General features: G+C 39.2%; 1 protein-coding gene across 1 annotated transcript in view; it reads left to right on the top strand.

Moving 5' to 3' along the window:
- Positions 1-4,218: 4,218 nt before the first annotated feature.
- tie1 (tyrosine kinase with immunoglobulin-like and EGF-like domains 1) overlaps positions 4,219-19,784 on the top strand; it is a 28,615-nt gene continuing 13,049 nt past the window's right edge. Inside the window, 11 exon segments of the mRNA XM_080431929.1 lie at positions 4,219-4,573; positions 6,140-6,439; positions 6,881-6,991; positions 9,368-9,523; positions 9,920-10,051; positions 11,712-11,852; positions 12,861-12,989; positions 13,711-13,856; positions 15,300-15,444; positions 16,260-16,418; positions 19,148-19,288. Coding sequence (XP_080288055.1) covers positions 4,522-4,573; positions 6,140-6,439; positions 6,881-6,991; positions 9,368-9,523; positions 9,920-10,051; positions 11,712-11,852; positions 12,861-12,989; positions 13,711-13,856; positions 15,300-15,444; positions 16,260-16,418; positions 19,148-19,288 — 1,612 coding nt within the window. The 5' untranslated portion in view covers positions 4,219-4,521.

The following is a 19,784-nucleotide window of genomic DNA, read 5'->3' as shown; positions in this document are numbered from 1 at the left end:
TTTTACTTATTTCAAGCATGATTATTTGTGTTAGGCATTGATGAATACAGTAAATTATGTTTAATATCTGGTTGCCATATATTGTTCCAATTTTTTAAGTATTTTACCCATATTTGCATATTTATTTAAAAGGATTTATTTATTTTTTTCTGTGCCACTTTTCCCCAAAACAAGTGTATGTTGGGCTGATATATACACTGTAACAAGTTCTGTCACATCTATAATGTGAATTGTAGTTTTTTCATTACATTAATATATTCCGCATGTGTGTGCGTGTGCGTGCGTGCGTTTATCATTAAATGGGTGATAATTGCCCCCATTTCCATAGTCCCCCATAGATGTTTAACAATGACCATACCTGACAGCTGAGGTGAAGACCTTTGCATAGTCAACAGTTTGCCATATGTATACAAGCCTTTAATCATGGAGTCTGGGTTCAAGACCCGAGGTCATTATTTCAAAGCAGTATGCTGCTGTATACTTTGTGCAACAAAATAACACCTTGTACAAGCGGCATGCACCTATTTTGTATGTTTTAAAAGCATCATACTGTGTACTCAACCACTGTATGTGTTTTGTTTACACACACTGTCTGTCTGTCTGTCTGTCTGTCTGTCTGTCGTCTGTCTGTCTGTCTGTCTGTCTGTCTGTCTGTCTGTCTGTCTGTCTGTCTGTCTGTCTGTCTGTCTGTCTGTCTGTCTGTCTGTCTGTCTGTCTGTCTGTCTGTCTGTCTGTCTGTCTGTCTGTCTGTCTGTCTCGCCATTGCAGTCCCGAGTTTAGGCCTGCATTGGGGATTGTGTTCCATTACTCCCCCCACTAGAGGAATATAGGCCTATCCCTACTTGTCCTCTCAGTTTCTATCATTTCAGAATAGATACACTAGCCCTCCTATTTAGGATACAAAGCTAGTGTCCTCATGGAACTTATCAAGGAACTTTGATGTTCTTGCTAGAGGCCTTGATCACTTAGCATGGTCCTTACCAAGAGAGGGCCATAGACTCACTGATTATACACTGGTCTCGTTCACGTCCAAGATGATTAACTGAATGCTTACACTTACCTAATACCTACCATTAAATTCAAGAGAAACGCTGATAGAGTCCAATGTATGCCTTGATCAACATTCAGACTTCCCTAAATATAATGACAGCTTGCTGTCCCATAGCCAATTCAACTGCATACTTTCTGAGGGTCTTTAGTCTTTACCCAGAGATGTTCTGTTTTTATCCAGTTACCAGCAAAGCAGAATCATTTGCAATGCATACAGAAATAAGGACATGTACAAGCTTGCTGCCTCTGTGTTGTTTATGAAAGGTAAAAACAACAGATCTGCATGCTTAGCTTCCCTGGTAAGGATCCTTGGGCTCTGTGAGCCCCATCCCATTTTGACCCTACCTGTGAGACAGACTGTATCCACTTAAAGCTCTTGAGCTCGACCCATTGCATAACTTATACATCAGTTAAATATTTTACATAATATGAACCCAAGATAATTGTGACACACAAAGATATGCCATAGATGTAATCAGTACAGTACTAGTCCATACCCGGGGATGTGAGCACTGAAAGTATTTGCAGACTTTGGGTTATGCACTGCGTACACAGTATGCTTAGATCAACTAGGAGAGGAGGTTTCTCATTTGATCATGGCTGTGTGTAACAACGTGTCATTTACCTGACATTGAGTAGTCTTTACCATAACCTGACATTTCCAGACCAAAGGTCATATTTGGAACGCATATATGACACAAATAAGATGTAGCTGAAATCCTAGTATAATATACTATGTCCTCTGTAGGATACTGGGTCTATATTTGACTAGATATCATATGGCACATATCAACAAAACTCATTTGCATCAGCATTGGTCCGTATTCTGTAGAGAATCCAAGGAAATATACATTGTTATAAGTTAAGGATTCTGGACCTTTTCACTTAGTGATATGCTATGGATACTGTCAGTATTCTACACAAATTAATACGAATATCTTAATATTTTTGTATCAAAACATAATATGACAAGAATAACATATGTGTCATATGAAAAGGTTTTATATACCTCCCAAAGTCATATATTGAGTCAATATTTTATCAAATGTGGAGCCTACCGACAAAACTTCAAATATGTTCCAGAAATTATCCATATTCTCAAGATAATCAAGAAAATAGAAATCACCAGATTAAGATGTAGCTGGTATTTTGACATAATATATGTCCTCATGATGTATGTTGGGTTCACATTTGACCAGATACTCAGGATAAGTATCGGAAATGGTCCGTATTCTACAGAAAATCTAATGATATTTCTGGATAAATATTTTGGGATTTCACCTGGTAAAAATTACCAGATTCTGTCCATTTTCATGACCTATCAATATCAGGTAAAACTCTCACCCAAAACAGGCCCAATGGCAACATCTTTGGTATTATGTTATGACAAAGGGTGATGATATATGCTACAGATATTGCCATTATTCTACTCAAAATAGGGTATCAATATATTCCGGTATACTTAATTCTCTAGTGGCTCCAGAGTCAAGATATGACTTTAAGTGATATGAGCTTAACATAGACTGTATTTGTGACACATTCAGATATGCCATAGATTTGATCCGTATTCTAGAAAAAAAATTGTGCTCAGATATGTCCAGATAGGATATAAGGTGATATTTGGAACACACAGATGACACAAATAAGATGTAGCTGGTATCCTTATATAATATATGTCCTCATGAGGTATCTTGGGTTCATATTTGGCCAAATATGGCATATCAATAAACTCAGGATATGTATCAGAAATGTTCTGTATTCTACATAAAATCCAGTGACGTATCCAATGAGATATTTTCGGATTCTGGCTCAATTTCCCCAGTATAAATCACCAGATTCTGTCAATTTTCATGACCTATCAATATCAGGTAAATATCTCACCCAAAACAGGCCCAATGGCAAAATCTGTAGTAAATATGTTTTATATGACAAAAGATGATGATATATGCTACAGATATTGCCATTATTCTACTCGAAATAGGGTGTCATTATATTCCTATATACTGCGTTACGTCATATTCATACATTGTGTATGACAAGCAGATGAATATTTCATCCATATTTGTATGAATATGGCTTATGTCAACAAAACTTTCAATATGCATCGGAAATGGTCTGTATTCTTTAGTGGTTCCAGAGTAAAGATATGACTTTAAGTGATATATGAACTCAATATCTGACACATCCAGATATGCCATAGACTTAATCAGTATTCTAGAAGAATATTGTGAACAGATATATCCAGATATGATCTAAGGTCATTTACGGAACACATACATGACAAAATTAAAGTGTTGCTCATATCCTAGTACAATATATTATCTTCATGATGTATATTAGGTTAATATTTGCCCAGATATGTTGCATATCAACAAAACTCAGGATATGCATCAGAAATTTCCGTATTCTAGCGAGAATCAAAAAACTGATATTTGGGGATTCTGGCTCTTTTCGCCCAGTGCAGGTTTTTGCATTATTTGAATGGCTTGACACTTATCATTGTGCCAATACCACAATGTAGAAATACTCTGTTACACATAAAAGTCGGGTATTAAAAATATACTTGAGTAACAGTACAAAAGTATTGCCATAAATAAAATATTCTTCAAGTAACAAAAGTAAAAGTATTCTTGCAGAAGGTACCATTTCACAAAATCTTCAGCTATTTTCAAATAGACAATTTATATAGGGATGAAGTGGTTAATGCATGTTTTATAATGATAATAAGAACCTACAAAGTAACTAAAGTTTTCAAATAATTGTAGTGAAGTAAAAGTATAATATTTGAGATGTAGTGCAGTAGAAGTAAAAGCACTGAAAATTGGAAATATTCCAGTAAAGTAAAACATACCTCAAAATTACATATAGTACATGTACTATATATTATTTTACACTGACAACAAAACGTATGAGGGAAAATAATAACAATAAACACAGATAGGAAAAAATTACTTTAAAAGTGGTATAGTCTACTTTTATTGGTAGTTCAGAGTCAGACTCATTAAATAGCCTGCAGTCAATTTAGCTAATCTGAGCCTTAAATTCTGGAGTCAGTGCCAGCAGCCCTATGTTTCCTTGTGACGCTCTTCCTTCCTTTCCCACCCAGAGAGACCCATGAGTTTAGTTTACCACCAGTCCAACTCTCACATTTGATTTGACTGACTGAGAGGGGACGTGAAAGCTAACGGGAATAATACTACAATCTCCTCCGAAGACACCTCGAAGGGACTTTTGAATCCAATGTACCTTTTTATGTCTAAATTATGCCTATAGGCTATGAAGGCGCGGTGCTCCGCGGCTCGCAGCAGCGTCACCCTCGAGGATATAAGTGATATCTGTAGGTTACGAACGTAACCCCGGTTATTTGAGTAATACGAGCGACGACTACCTGTAACTGAAGGAGTGTGTTTAATTGGCAGCTGACGTTTTAAAGACACTGTTCTTTCTTTCCTAAAGAGGATTACAAATACCATGGGGATCATCTTGTGTTTGTATTTATTATGCTGTATTGGTCTTTTGACAGGTAAGGGGACAATTTTCCTCATTATTAGGTTATTAACCACTTAAACCCCATATGGGTAACTAACCGGAATCCCTCAGGGCTAGTGTATTTTCTGTTTTCTGTTTTCTGAAAGCTTTCGCTGAAAATAGCAGATCGACAAGCTCACAAGTCACATTGTGAGCTTGACGATATGTTATTTTCCATTTTTTTTAAAAGTGGTTAAAGATTGCTGTATAGATTTTTTTTAAAACTTGTATTCAATAATATAAGCGATTTAATTTGTTATTATTGTTTTTTTAAGCTAAAGTCTATAAACTTGAGTTTTGGAATGTGTGAACCCTTGGGGAGAACAGGAGCTCATCCCTGTTTCCTGCCATTGTTCTGTGGATCTGGAGCTCAGTTACCAGGGAGGAGGAATGTTCAACTTTTCTTTGTTATTTAACTATCATAATTTTTCTGTAAAGCTCTGTGTGTGAAGTATAATGCATTCATCACGCATAAGGGAAATGTAATCGTTCAATCTATACCTAAATCAGATGCTGTAAGAGATCATTGAGTTAATTGTTAATGTAGAGATGACCACACATAGGCCTATAGTGTGTGGAGAACTTTTCTTTTGTTTGTTAAACTGTAACATAGACAAATTCAGGCGTTCAAAAAAGCTTGTGTTGATGACATGCATATGGAGGTGCTGATGTCATATTACATTTACATCATCAATCCACTGAAACTCCTTTCACCTATCACCTGTGTGAGCCAAGTTTATAGTTGTGATTGTGCAACAACACTAGCTTTTGGATTGAATGTGCATACTTTAATGATGACAGAAAGACTGGCATTATAGGCATTGAAGGCCCCAGTGAACATTTCAATACAATGTCATGCTGTACAGATGATAAGCTGAACCATGATCTCAAAACATCTTAGGACCTCATTTATAAATTCACTTACAATTACCATTAAAATCAGTTTTCATGTTGTGTGAATGCGTGTATGTAAATCATACCAGGAGCCAGGACTGGATCACTGGATAGACAAACGACCGGAGAATTTTATTATTAACCATGTGTGACACAGATTGAAATTGTTCCATGTTTAACTTACAATGAAAGGCTTATCCCTGGGCCTTGTGGCTCTAAAAACTGTTTTGATTCCTGTGTGAATACAATTACAGTATATTGACCTGCTATTTCTAATACAATATCTACAATATAAATATATATTTTAAAAAATACAATAGTTTAACTTGTTATGACAAGCTTCACTATACAATAACGTATTTTTGAACAGAAAGTCAACATTTTTCAAGATAGTAGTATGAGGTTTCAACCGTTTCATAAACTATGGATCTTGACTGAAGCCTGTTCTACGGTTCATTACTTTTGAGTAAAGCATGCTAATGTCAAGAGTGCATGTACAGTATGATTTTATGAGCCATGTAACATGATGGATCCAGTTTGTTTCCAGGGCTGATAAACTAATAACATCTAATGATAATCCATGCCACGAATGAAGTCAAACTTCTGAAATCTCAAAACAGGTTAGCTGTATCTCCTAACCAATTATTTCAAATGTTATGTCCTACAGATGCTGTGACGGACTTGACCATGATCTCAACAGCAGAAGCGACCGCCGTTAATCATTTTAAAATCTCCTGTATCACCGGGGAGCGCAATCCAGCCCATATTGACCTGGACATCAAGAGAGACAACAAAATCCTAATTTTCCCCAAGAAACCAAGTTTCAAGGTGCAGAGGCCCAGGACCAAAGAGGTGGTGGCTCAAGATTTCCATGACCTGGAAAACATTGGGATCTTTTACTGTGAAGCCAGCCACAGTGACACTGACCCTCTTGACAAAGTCACTATCATTAACAACTTTGGCAGAGGTACTGAAATCATCGCTATTATCATCATCATTACCTTTATTTTAAACTCCTAGTACAATTGAGGGCATGCCATGCATACAACACTGACATGTCATCACACTTGATTATACATCGGGTTTCATGACTTGTAGAACTGCAATATAAAAAATATTTTTGTATTATTTAAAGTTTTCACAAAATATCACATCATCAACAGGATGCAACACAAAAAAATAAAGAACACAAAAAAAGCGAAAGCACACAAATTACCCAAGCACGCAAAAGAAGCGAAACAAAACAACCAATCCTCCATACAAACAAACAAACAGACAACACAAAACCACAATAACAGCAAGGCAATATTATTTTGTTGTTGATGATGCAAGGATAGAATCAGTGAGCTATACTTGTATTCTGTGTTGTATTCAGATGTCCTGTATTTAATTCCTGTGTTCCCTGCAGCGAGTTTTGTCCCTACCCACCTCACCCTGACTGTGAATAAAGGAGAGACAGTTCACCTCAGTATGCAGCTCCTCAGCACCCAGAAGAGAGATGTGACCTGGAAGTACAATGGTGAGTCAGCTTCATATGGCCTGCAACAGGGCTGAAATGGGAGTGAAGTGTGGATGTGAGACAAATGGATGTCTGTGACAAAAAGAGCTGAGCTTCTGTTGCTTTACCACTCTTCTGCAAGCAGACGTTATACTGACATGTATGATTGTGTGTTGGGCTGCAGCATATTATCTTCTGAGCAATTATGCTATTGATTACTTTTTCGATTTAGATAATTGAAGAAGCACAGTTTTTTAAAATATTTAAATAAATATCTACGCATATATCAATGAATCGGCACAAAAAAACATTCTAATAGATTTTTTATAATTGACTAAATCGATTAATCTAATTAACCACTTAAGCCCCATTTTACATTTTGTTGTACAACGGTATTGTGCAAAAATTGCAAAAATGCTAGCTATTTTATTATCTACAAGCTCACATCGACACATGGTCAGCTTGTAGATCTGCTATTTTTGCTATTTTTGAAAATAACCGATTAGTTCGATCCCCCGTTGCACCCCTAATTTTCTGCTTGCACTGGCACTTCATGAAACTATCAGTTGTGAATGGCACAGGAGTATTCCACAAAGCTCAACTTTGATAATAGAATCGCTCAGCTGAGACCATGTTTAATTCATTTATTTATTTTTCATTAGGTGCAGCTTTATAACTGTAAGCCGGTGGAACAAAATAAATGGAATATAAATCATTATTATTTAGGCTGCTTTAAGCTAAATCCTATACATATTTTTAGTTTGGATGATATTGGAGGCTGGGGTAGACAGACTGAGATACTCAAGTCGGTGCTGTGACCATGTTTAATTACACAAACATTGTCACAGCACCAGTGTTGACTGATGTTCCCAATAGCTATCATTAGGTAGATGAACCTTGAATGTAATAAAAGTGTAGTTGTGTGTAATAATTGGGTGAATCATGCAAAGTAATGTAAACCGAAGCAAGCTGTAAAGCTACTAGCTGTTCATTGGGGCTGGTTGGATCCAACGTCCAACTTTAAGTGGCATGTAGCATATTTAGTTACATTACATCCTGCCTTTCTCATCCTATTTTGGTACTGCAGTTCCTTTAATAAATCATATGCTACATGCTCTTACAAAGGGTCAATGATTGATGTTTAAATGCGTACAATGAAAAATGAGAGAGAGATCTGCTGGGCTCTGTTGTGCATGTGTAAAGTTTGTTGTTGGGTTTGGTGTCTTGAAATGAAGGGGGAAAAAACGAAGCCCAAGGAACAAGAATAAATTACAGCCAGACAGATATATCTGCCATTATTTGACTTTTTGGTGACCTGGGTATCGACAATTTTGTAGCAGATGTGTCCCAATGTTTTACATTTTTCAACCTGTGTCCCTATATACATTTGGGCATGTCATTTACAGGTAAAACCTTTCAAAAAGTTTTAAATAAGTAAAAAAAAATAGCTGATCTACAAGCTCACAACGCTTCATGATGCGATGTGTTGTGAGCTTGTAGTTTGGCTATTTTTGAAAAAGTTGAATTGGGCTTAAGTTTTAAGAAACTTTAAACAGTTTGTGTTTATTTGTATCTATCCAAAAGTTATTTGTGTTTATTTTTTATGATATATTTGTTTGCTTATAAGCTAAATGTTCTCAAATAGAAACTTTAATCAAATTATTTTTTTAACTTTTTTTCAAGACGATTAGAATTTTGACAAAATATTAGTCAAAACATCAGTAATCGGTGCTCTAGGACTCTCCAAAATCAGGGTCCGCATCAAACCCCTAAATCTGGTATTGTTCTGTCTCTAGAATACATTTTATTTGTATCCATATTAATAGATATTTAGTGGAGCTTTCATAGTAGTGGTATCACACCAGCACTTTCATTAATAATCCCCCATCTCTCTGCGTGAAGGTATGATTATCATACTGTACATAGTATGTGTGTAACAGTTAATCAAACTAATTGATTTAATCTGTTATAATAATTTTTAATAGATAATCGATAATGTAATAATATAATCAATTACTAATCAATCCCTATTTTGACACAAAAAAAACTTTTTTATATCAGTGCTCACATCGAGATGTGTTGTGATGTTGTAGATCAGCTATTTTTGCTATTTTTGCACGACACCGCTCTACGACGAAATATAAAGTAACGCATAAGTGGTTAATCAATTCGTTGATATATAAATAAATAAATAAAAACTTCTCGGTTATTCGATTAATCAAAAAAGGAATCAATAGAATAATCGTCAAGAACATCACAGATGGTTGCAGCCCCAGTGCATTGCAGGATCAAACACCTACATACTCTTGGCCCTGACCACCCTTGGCCCCCCATGTCAGGATGGCAGACAGACAACAGTTTTGTTGTGCTGAGTCATCTCATGTGTCCTGTGTGCAGGAAACTACTTCTACATGACCCACTGGAACGACGTGAACAACAGCACCGCTGTGCTCACTGTGGAGGATGCAGCGTACGCCAACCAGGGCATCTACAGTGCCAGCTATGTGGGGGACAGTCCCTTACAGGGCGCCTGGATGAGGCTCATTGTCCGAGGTATTTTTAGATCACAGATACACAGGGAAACACTCACAGCCTTGAAATAGACACACACATAGGCATGGCCTTGGGCACACATGAAGGTACAATCCACCTCCCCAAACCAGTGGTGGAAGTACATTTACTTAAGTACAATTGCAAGGTACTTTTACTTTACTTGACAATTTCCATTTGTTGCACGCACACGCGTACACACACACACACACACACACACACACACACACACACACACACACACACACACACACACACACACACACACACACACACACACACACACACACACACACACACACACACACACACACACCTGTCTTTGGATTAAGTGCAGAATGCAAATTCCACATGCAAGTTCTCCACTGTATGTAATGTGGTGGTGTGTATTTGTTGCAGACTGTCCCAGTAAGAAATGGGGTCCTTACTGTGACAAGGACTGTCCCGAGTGCCTGAACGGGGGCGTGTGTCATGACACGGATGGAGACTGCATCTGTCCACCAGGGTTCATGGGAACGCGCTGTGAAACAGGTTAGGATGTGTGTGTGTGTGTGTGTGTGTGTGTGTGTGTGTGTGTGTGTGTGTGTGTACATAAGTACAGTACTGTGTTTATGTTTGCAGGTGTTTGCACACTGCACTTATGCCACCGTCTGTCTCTTTGTATATGCCTGTTTGACAGGTTATCCTACTACTAATTGGTCTGTCTATCTTTTGTTTATCATGTGCCTTGTGGTCACCTGCCACCAGTATAGTGTAGTGGATGGTATACAAAGGTATGCTGTACACCCAATTACTTTCCAGTGTGCATTGCGTATACACGTGCTGAGGTGCTTCTTGTCGTGACATTGTGCACTAAACTTGGCAGTGTTGTCCTCATGGGTGCTGGTGAGGTAGGTGAGATCCAGCAGCAGAGAGGCAGTGAGGCTGTGGAAGCATACCAAGTGGAATGGCAATGTCATTGGCTCCAGGTTGTAAGGGAGAGTGAAACATGAGTGACTAGCGTGCACTACAGTACATCCGTTATAGTGTGCACAGAACCTACCTAAATGGTTTTGAGTGAGGCACTCTCTGGACAAAAGTCAAATGATTGCACTTCCTCTTCCTAGAGTGATTTGGCTTAACTTTTGCCAGAAAGGCCAGAAAAGAGCAAAAGTGCTGTTTTGGAAATATGGCATATTTGAGCTGAATTAATAAAGGAAAGTCAAAGGATACCAGCAAGCCCATATGAAAGAAACACTACAGAGCAGTGCCAACCAAGGCTGCCATAACACATACTGTACGGTAGCACATGTTGCACTACTTTGATCCAGGAATATGATGATGATGATTATACTTGTTTAAACACAGGGCAGCCACGTTATGATTTGTCTGTCATTGTAATAACTCTATTTGGATGTCTCTGTGCCGATGAATGTGAATGTCCCCTTTGGGAATTAATAAAGTATAATATTTCATCATCATACCTTAAGACAAACTAAACAATACTTTTTCCACTCATGATACTGTAGACTGTATCTGACATCCTTAATTATGTTAGGGTTATCCTAGGCTTTTTTTTGGTAGATTACAGGAAGAACACAGGAAGAAAACATTAGCAATACAGAAGTTAAGCTATCGCTAGTAAACTCACTTTAAGTTGGCCAGCTTGCAGATATGACTGGAGTACATGTCACTGCATGTGCCCTGTTCCTTTACGGCATGGGCCACGTTGAAATTGTTTGTCAAACAGTATACCCTATTCTCCATACACCACTTCACTACATCACTGCCTGCCACTGTATCTATGCCCCTGAGTTATATATCATTATGCAAAGTTGTATTTACTATATTTGTAGTTTTATTGCTGAACTGTTAGTCCACTCGAAAGATGAAATATTGACTGTGTGTGTGTGTGTGTGTGTGTGTGTGTGTGCGTGTGCGTGTGCGTGTGCGTGTGCGTGTGCGTGTGTGTGTACTGTATAGAGTAATTGTTAAATCCGTGCAGTTATTACAGTCATATCAGAAATGCAATCAGTGCAGTCAATTTCATGGGCAGCACAGTATGGTGGATTAGCATGTCTGAGATAAACAGGTTGACAGGCTGTCTATGTTTGCATCTGTAGTCATATTTGTCGGAATGAAACCATGCATTTTCAATCATTTATACGATACGATTTGCACTATAAATCTTGCCTTCTCTGACTTCACACAGCCTGCAGAGAGGGAATGTTTGGCCGTAACTGCCAGGAGTCATGCGGCTCACAGCTGGAATGCAGGGGGCTTCGCTTCTGCTTCCCAGACCCCTATGGCTGCTCTTGTGCCAGTGGCTGGTTTGGGAGTCGCTGTGAAAGAGGTTAGATCTTCCCTTCCTGTATAGAAGTACCACTTACCTGCATATCTCAATATGAAATTAATTAGAGGACAAACGATGCTTTCTCTGACAAATATACCAATTTCTTTCTAAATACTCATTGATCATTCATTCATACAAACACATTTTCTTGTTTGCTGTTGATTATGTTTTGCCATGGTTAACCCATTAAGAACACATCTGTGTGTCATTTTTGGGCGGTGAAACCGCCCCTATATGTGAGGTTTGGACATCGACATTCGATTGCACCCACCCAACCCTGCACTGTGATTGGCCACCAGTGTACCCCCCTAACCCTGCACAGTGATTGGCCAATCACAGTCTATTCAGGACTGTGATTGGCTAGTGAAACATGACACATGTGCATAGCCCTATAAATAGGACTATGCACTTAAAAAAGAAAATATTTATGGGTTTTTTTAAGTTAGGGGTGTACAATGGTTGGTCCACAATATTACTTTTCTTTAAGTGAACTTCCATCACTGTGATGACCACTGTGACCACACCGCCCACTTCACACTGGGTGTGATTTTTTATTTTATTTCTTTGGGCTATTCAAAAATAGCAGATATACAAGCTCGTAGCGCGGCTTGTAGATTTTTTTATCGTGAAAAGTTGTGCAAATCTTTGAATATATATTTTTTAAAGAGAACATTTGTAAAATATTTTGTTCCCGGGACCTCCAGAAGCAAAGATTTGAGTTACAAATGTTCGCTCTAAAAATATATATATTCTAAGATTTGCACAAATGTTCAGGATTTTTCAAAATTAGCAGATCTCCAAGCTCTTAGCGTGGCATTCGGTGCTGCGTTATGAGCATGTATATCTGCTATTTTTTAATAGCCAAAGTATAAAATAATTATTTAGTTATAGCTCAAATCTGAAATGACACAGATGCGTTCCCGGATTGAATGGGTTAAGTATAATATAATGTCGCCTAACTCTGGGTTTACACCTTACAGTATTAATCTTTCTGTACTTTGTTGTCAGCCTGTCATAATGACCTGTATGGGCCAGACTGCAGACTGAGCTGCCAGTGTAAGAACGGAGGCGTGTGTAATCGCTTCAGTGGCTGCCATTGTCCTACAGGATGGAGGGGACAACACTGTGAGAAATCAGGTATAGATCACATTATTCATCACCCCTCCTCATCTTCATCTTCCTCTTCCCTCTGAGGTCTTCCATTTGTTTAACCCCTTAAACACTAAGATATGCTTAGTTGACCCCCAGTGGTCTAGTACTAGGCCTACTATTTTCGGCTATGATCACAGAAAGTTCACCCCAGAAAAAAGGGTTCATGTGGGCAGTGGTGTAAGTGCATTTACTCAAGTACTGTACCTAAGTACAATTTTGAGGTATTTTTACTTTACTGGAGTATTTCAAATGTTCAATACTTTTACTTCTACTCCACTACATCTCAGAGGCAAATATTGTACTTTTACTCCTCTACAATTACTTGAAAACTGTATTTACTAGTTAGGCTACTTTGTAGATTTTGATTATTATTGCAAAACATATATTTACCACTTCAGCCTTATATATATTTCCATTTGAAAATAGCCGATCTACAAGCTCACAGTGCGTCGCGATGCGACGCATTGTGAGCTTGTACAGTAGATTTTGCTTGTAGATTTTGCTATTTTCAAAAGATTAGTCTACCTTTTATACATTTTGAAACCAATACTTTTACAGAAGAAAATGTTGAATTCCGGATTTTTACTTGTAACAGAGTATTTCTACGTTGCAGTATTGATACTTTTACTTAAGTAACAAATGTGAGTACGTTTATCCGCCACTGCATGTGGGTAATATTCTGTCCCATCCATCTTACCATGTTCAGACCGTGCACCTCAGATCATAGACATGGCGAGTAGTTTGGAGTGGAACCTGAACTCCAGCCCACGGATCTTGTGCTCGGCCACAGGCAACCCCCTTCCCAGCCACACCAGCATCGAGCTGCGTAAGCTGGACAGCACTGTTCTCAAGGTAGGGGGGAGTTAAATGTGTTTATGTGAGTTTGGTGATCCCATGTTTTGAGGAAGTCAACTACACAATGTGCTGAGCAGATAAGACTTCCACTCTAGAATGTAGCATCGTAGTAGTATGGATCTTGGTGACATACATGTCCAATGTTTGTTATTATTCTATTCTTTCTTGTTGATATTAGAATGAAAAATTGATAAATATTTCCAGTCCAAGCAGCAATCACATGGAACAATGACATTTGTTTTTGAGGACATTATTCTTTAGTCTCTCTGTGATTAGTCTTGTCTAAAGACAGGAACAATGATTCGATTCAATTCATTTAAATTTTATTATAATGCCAAATCACAACAAGTTGTGTAAAGACACTTAACATATATAGCGTTGTCCCACACGCTCTGAGCAAGCACTTTTTTGCAACAGTTGCCAGGAAAAAGTCCCCTTTAGCAGGAAGAAACCTGAGGCAGAACCAGGCTCTTGTGTGGGTGGCCATCTGCCTCGACTGTGTAATTGATTCTGAAACATGCCCGTTTAACAAAAGATGAGAACAGCCTGTTCAGTGAAAGAATCTGAGATATTATTATAAACATGTTCCAAATTCTTCAAGTCTGTTTTCAATTGGGCACTTGGGTGGCGCAGGAGGAGCAAAGATCCTGCCCACCACCGCGGAGACTTAAGGATTTAAATCCTCTGCGGTGCCCCCCTGCTTGGCCAGGTGTCCATAAGAACATAATTGCCCGTGTTTGTGGAAGGGAAGGGACGGGGAGGGTTGCACTAGCAACTCCTACAGGTTGCGTCAGGGTGCCTAGCTGTTCAGTGGGGTGAGGAACTAGGAGGAATAGCGTGTACCTCTGCATGCGTCACGTTCGCCTGCATTGTGCATTATGTGTTGCAGTCTGAATTGTTTGTGTTGTCCCAGGACTAACTGAAGGAGTTAGTAGTGACAAGGGATTACAATACATGGGGAATGGGGAATTAGCATAATGATTAAATTGGGAGAAAAAGAAAAATAGGAGGGAGAAGAAAAAGTGAAAATAATAATAGTAATAATAATAATAATAATAATAAGTGATCTATGACATATCGATGACATATGACTCAAATTTGGGAAAGATTTCAGCCCGACCAGAGCCCCATTGACAACCATTCTGAAATCAAAGTGAAATATTTGGGAAAGGATAAAACACACAGTATGTGAAAACATTTTGTGGCCTACTGGCAGTGGCACAAGAATGGCACTGATCGGTTTGGGAGATTAGCTCCAGACACACAGACACACACACAGACACAGACTCTTTAAAGAGCTTTATAGACAGCAAGACTCCTGTAGAGCCACACCGTAAAAAGTCTGTTTTCAATCATTATTATTCATTATCATGTCATAAGAATGCTAATAATTCTTTCACATTTGTTTATCGTTTATGCGTTATGTGTATTTTTTATCAGGCTTCTCGCACTACCATGGATTCCAATAAGAGCACAGCTCAGTTCGAGATCCCTCGTCTCAATGCTGAGCATGGAGGGCTTTGGGAGTGCAGGGTCTCAACCAATGGAGGCCAAGACTCCCGCAAATTTAACCTCACTGTCAAAGGTCAGTGTGTGTGTGTGTGTGTGTGTGTGTGTGTGTGTGTGTGTGTGTGTGTGTGTGTGTGTGTGTGTGTGTGTGTGTGTGTGTGTGTGTGTGTGTGTGTGTGTGTGTGTGTGTGTGTGTGTGTGTGTGTGTGTGTGTGTGTGTGTTGGGGGGGTTTACACTAGCACTCAGGATTTTGTAGCATATGAGCATTAGGATACTAACCATATTTAATATTTCATGGGCTGCTTGTGTGGCACAGCAAAAACAAGAAAAGTGATTTGAATTCGCAGGACACTATCTCATAAGAGTTAAGGTCTAACTCTACATGAGTTAAGGTCTAACTCTACATCATAAGAGTTAAGGTCTAACTCTGCATCATAAGAGTTAAGGTCTTTACACACCGGGAACATGATGATTAAATGATAAATTATGCGTCTGTGAATATTTGACATCAAACTATTCATACAGGTTGATGCTTTTATTTGCGGGGAAAAATCAACCTCCTGTTGATGTACTGCACTCATGACACAAGCAACACTTCGGAAAAGATAAATATGGCTAATTAAATTGCACAAAATTGCACAAATAAAAAATAAATAATAATAACAGTTCCAGTGTGTAAGGACCTCTTTAGTCACTGCCGAAATACCAAACCCCCACCCTCCCCCTCCACCTCCTGTCCTGCATTCTCCATTTATCCTTTGTGCTACAGGATTTCCTAGCAGCTCCTCTTGGGGGGGCAAAAAACGAAGCAGCAAAGTATGCAGAAAAACATACGTAAAGTCCATTATGAAATGACAAGTCAATAATTTCCCCCCCCTGCGCCGTTCCAGAACCCCCAGTGCCCACCACTCCTCCCAAGCTACTGGAGAAGAGGAGTAAACAGCTGGTGGTGATGCCAGTGGACTCCTATAGAGGAGACGGTCCTATCATCTCCACCAAGCTCCTCTATAAGCCTATGGAGAATGGAGACTCCTGGTCCTCTATCATAGGTGAGTAGGACACAGTTTACCACTTGAACCCAGTAGCTTCCCTATTCTGGGAATGTCATAATAGCTGAACATTTGGTGAAAACGTTCAGTGAAGAGATTTGGTGTAGAGGCAAAAAAGTAGGGGACCAAGTATAGTCCCCTGGGGGACTCTGGTCAACCAAGTTTATAGGGTTTAAGTGGGTTTAATTTGTGTGTCCGAACCAGCCCTGTAATTTCCTATTAACCCATTCAATCCGGTAACACAACTGTGTCACTTTAGATTTCTTTGGCTATTAAAAAATAGCAGATATACCAGCTCATAGCGCGGCACCGAGTGCTGCGCTATGAGCTTGTAGATCTGCTATTTTTGAAGAAAAAAAATCATGAAAATGTGTGCAAATCTTCTAATATATACATTTTTAACTCAAATCTTTGCTTCTGTCAAAAAATCTAATATTTTGAGATGGGGGGGGGGGGGGGCGTTCCGTGGACAAATACATATCATTTTGGGGTGGTCCTTGACATGAAAAAGTTTGAGAACCACCGATATTACATACCAGTATACAACATAAAACAATAATACAGCCATTCCAAGAAATAAAAACAAAATAAAAAAATACAAAATAAATGCACAGTCTAGCAATCCCAATATCGGAAAAGGTTCAGATATATCCAAAATCTGTCCCATGTCTCCTTCATCTCCATGTCTCCTTCATCTTTCCTTCTCCATTCACTCTACCCAACATATATTCATATGATGTAATCTTAATCATTTCCTCATTCCATTCTTTAAGCCCAGGTGTTCTAGGGTCTTCCAATTCCGCAGCAGGATTCTGGCAGCTGTAACAAGTCCAACTTTTACAATGGTGAATTCGTTGTTATTTATACCAGGAACCGCTGCCCTGTCACCTAATAGACAGAGCCGCGGTTGTGGGGGTAGGGTGAATCCCACCCATTTCTCAAAATATTTTAAAACTTTACACCAGAATGGATATACCATGCGACAATCCCATATCATATGTATATATTGTTTTTTGTTTTTTTAACTGTTAGGATTTAGAAGACATTTGTAGAATCCCCAGAAGCAAAGATTTGAGATAAAAATGTTCGCTTTAAAAACAGCTATAACAGATATTTTATTCATGATAATATCAGGAATAAATATATCCATAATAATACTTTTATACATAATGTAAATAGCCTGCAAAGAAACTTTCTTCCGTGGTGCCAGAGATGGGGACTCGAGTTAGGGACTCGGACTCGAGTCGCACTCGAGTAGCCAAAAACGAGACTCTCGACTCGACTCTGACTCGCCCCTCAAAGACTTGAGACTTGACTCGACTCGAGCCTCAAAGACTTGAGACTTGACTCGACTCGAGCCTCAAAGACTCGTGGACAATCTTTATTTTATGTTTATTTTTTGGACAAATAAATGAATGAAATGCCCAAAAAACTTCCACTCCCTTGTCCCCCCCCCGCAAAGAAACCTCCGCTCCAGTGCGCGCTGCGCGGAGCTGGCTTCAGTCAAGCTGTTTCATGCTGCTCATTAACGTAAACATGGAGAGGCGAGCGCAACAGCTGCTATGTGTGTGGCCGCCGCGGCCTTTCATCATAAAGTTTAAATATAAAAACTTCGAAATTAAACAAATATGTTTAGCTCAGAATCAGCTATATAACCTCAGTTATCTTGGCATATGCTTACATTTTTTATAAGATGGTCGGATCATCTGTGACAGCACGTTTAGGAAACATCGGATCTTCATTTCGTTAAACCCAGCTGGGTGAATATTCAACACTTCACCACGGTAAACGCTACGCTCATGTAATGTTCACTGCATAAAAGCTGTGGTTCTCAAACCTTTTCAGGCCGTGACCCCCCAAAAGAATCATATTTGAACTGGGGATCCACATTTAGACAGTTTTTTGGTGCGCAACACAGCCCTCGTTTAAGTGAATTGCTTTCACCTGCTCTGCTGTTGGACTGCTGCGGAGTCGAGTGTGCGCAACAGGGCATATCTCCGCCAAGCCAGGGTGACCTACCCAGGCCCATGAAATTCATATGCAGTCATAGTAGCCAATTAGAATGAAATCTGCAAAAACTGACTCATATACTGATACAGAACCATATTGGCTATATATTATCACTGTCGGGTGGAAATCTTGTATGTTCCTTTTTTATTATTATTTTAAAACAATTAAAAATCATGAAAATAGCCAATCTACAAGCTGTAATTATTAATAATTAAGAAATACTATATTTTAAAGAGTGAAAAATCAACTTAAGTCATTATTAGTGCAAGTTCAATCACATTTCATTTGAATGAAAATAAATTGTGGGGAAAATACATAAAATCTCTAATCTGTGAATCTAATGTGATTTATTATGACCTGTCTATACTTTTACATCTATGCCCCCGCCCCCCCCATTTTTTTTTTTTTTTAAAAGACTTTAAAAAGACTCGAGACTTGACTCGGACTCGACCCTCAAAGACTTGACTCGGACTCGACTCGACTCAACCCTCAAAGACTTGAGACTCGACTCGACTCGAGCCTCAAAGACTTGAGACTCGACTCGACTCGAGCCTCAAAGACCCGAGACTTGACTCGGACTCGACTCGACTCAACCCTCAAAGACTTGAGACTTGACTCGACTCGAGCCTCAAAGACTTGAGACTTGACTCGGACTCGAGCTCAGAGACTCGTGGACATCTCTGCGTGGTGCTAATGAAAAGCTCACTCTTTCATGGCAGTCTACAGCGACAGAGAGCCCATCACACTGATGAATCTGAAACCATCAACACGCTACCATGTCCGCGTCCAGCTGAGCCGTCCAGGGGAGGGGGGAGAGGGTGCCCCGGGCCCAGAAGCCATCATGGACACAGACTGTCCCGGTAAGAACTATAGAGCAAGCAGTTACCAGTCTCAGCTGTCCAGTCACTAGAGATTACCATTACACATATGGGCGTATTCACACTTCACAGAGACATTGCCCAATATCTTGTCCTCTCTCCTCTCCTGAGTAGTGTTCATAACAGATGTGTTGACAACCAGAGCCTGGAGAGGATATTGAGAAGAAAGCTAGGGGATTTATTTGTGGCCATGTATAGCAGGTTGGATCAAATGACATGAATATATTCCGTTGGGCAAAAACATGACAATTCGACTACATGGGCTTAGTCACGTCAGTCAGTTAGGAATCATACAGCCAGGGGGTTGTATGTGGTGGTGATTGCGTTGCAAAGGGACAGGGGGGGGGAGAAAAAAGCAAGATTGAAATAGAAACTGACAGGAATCTGGGTGATTGTGAAAGGAGAAAACGTCTCACACTGCATGTGTTTGATTTGTTTGCCCAAGGCAAGATCGTTGTGGTTCACTCGTGAAGTAATT

This window comes from Gymnoscopelus braueri (genome assembly GCF_963280865.1).
Source record: "Gymnoscopelus braueri genome assembly, chromosome: 6".
NCBI classification, from domain to species: domain Eukaryota; kingdom Metazoa; phylum Chordata; class Actinopteri; order Myctophiformes; family Myctophidae; genus Gymnoscopelus; species Gymnoscopelus braueri.
This window is presented reverse-complemented; position numbering and strand designations above follow the sequence as displayed.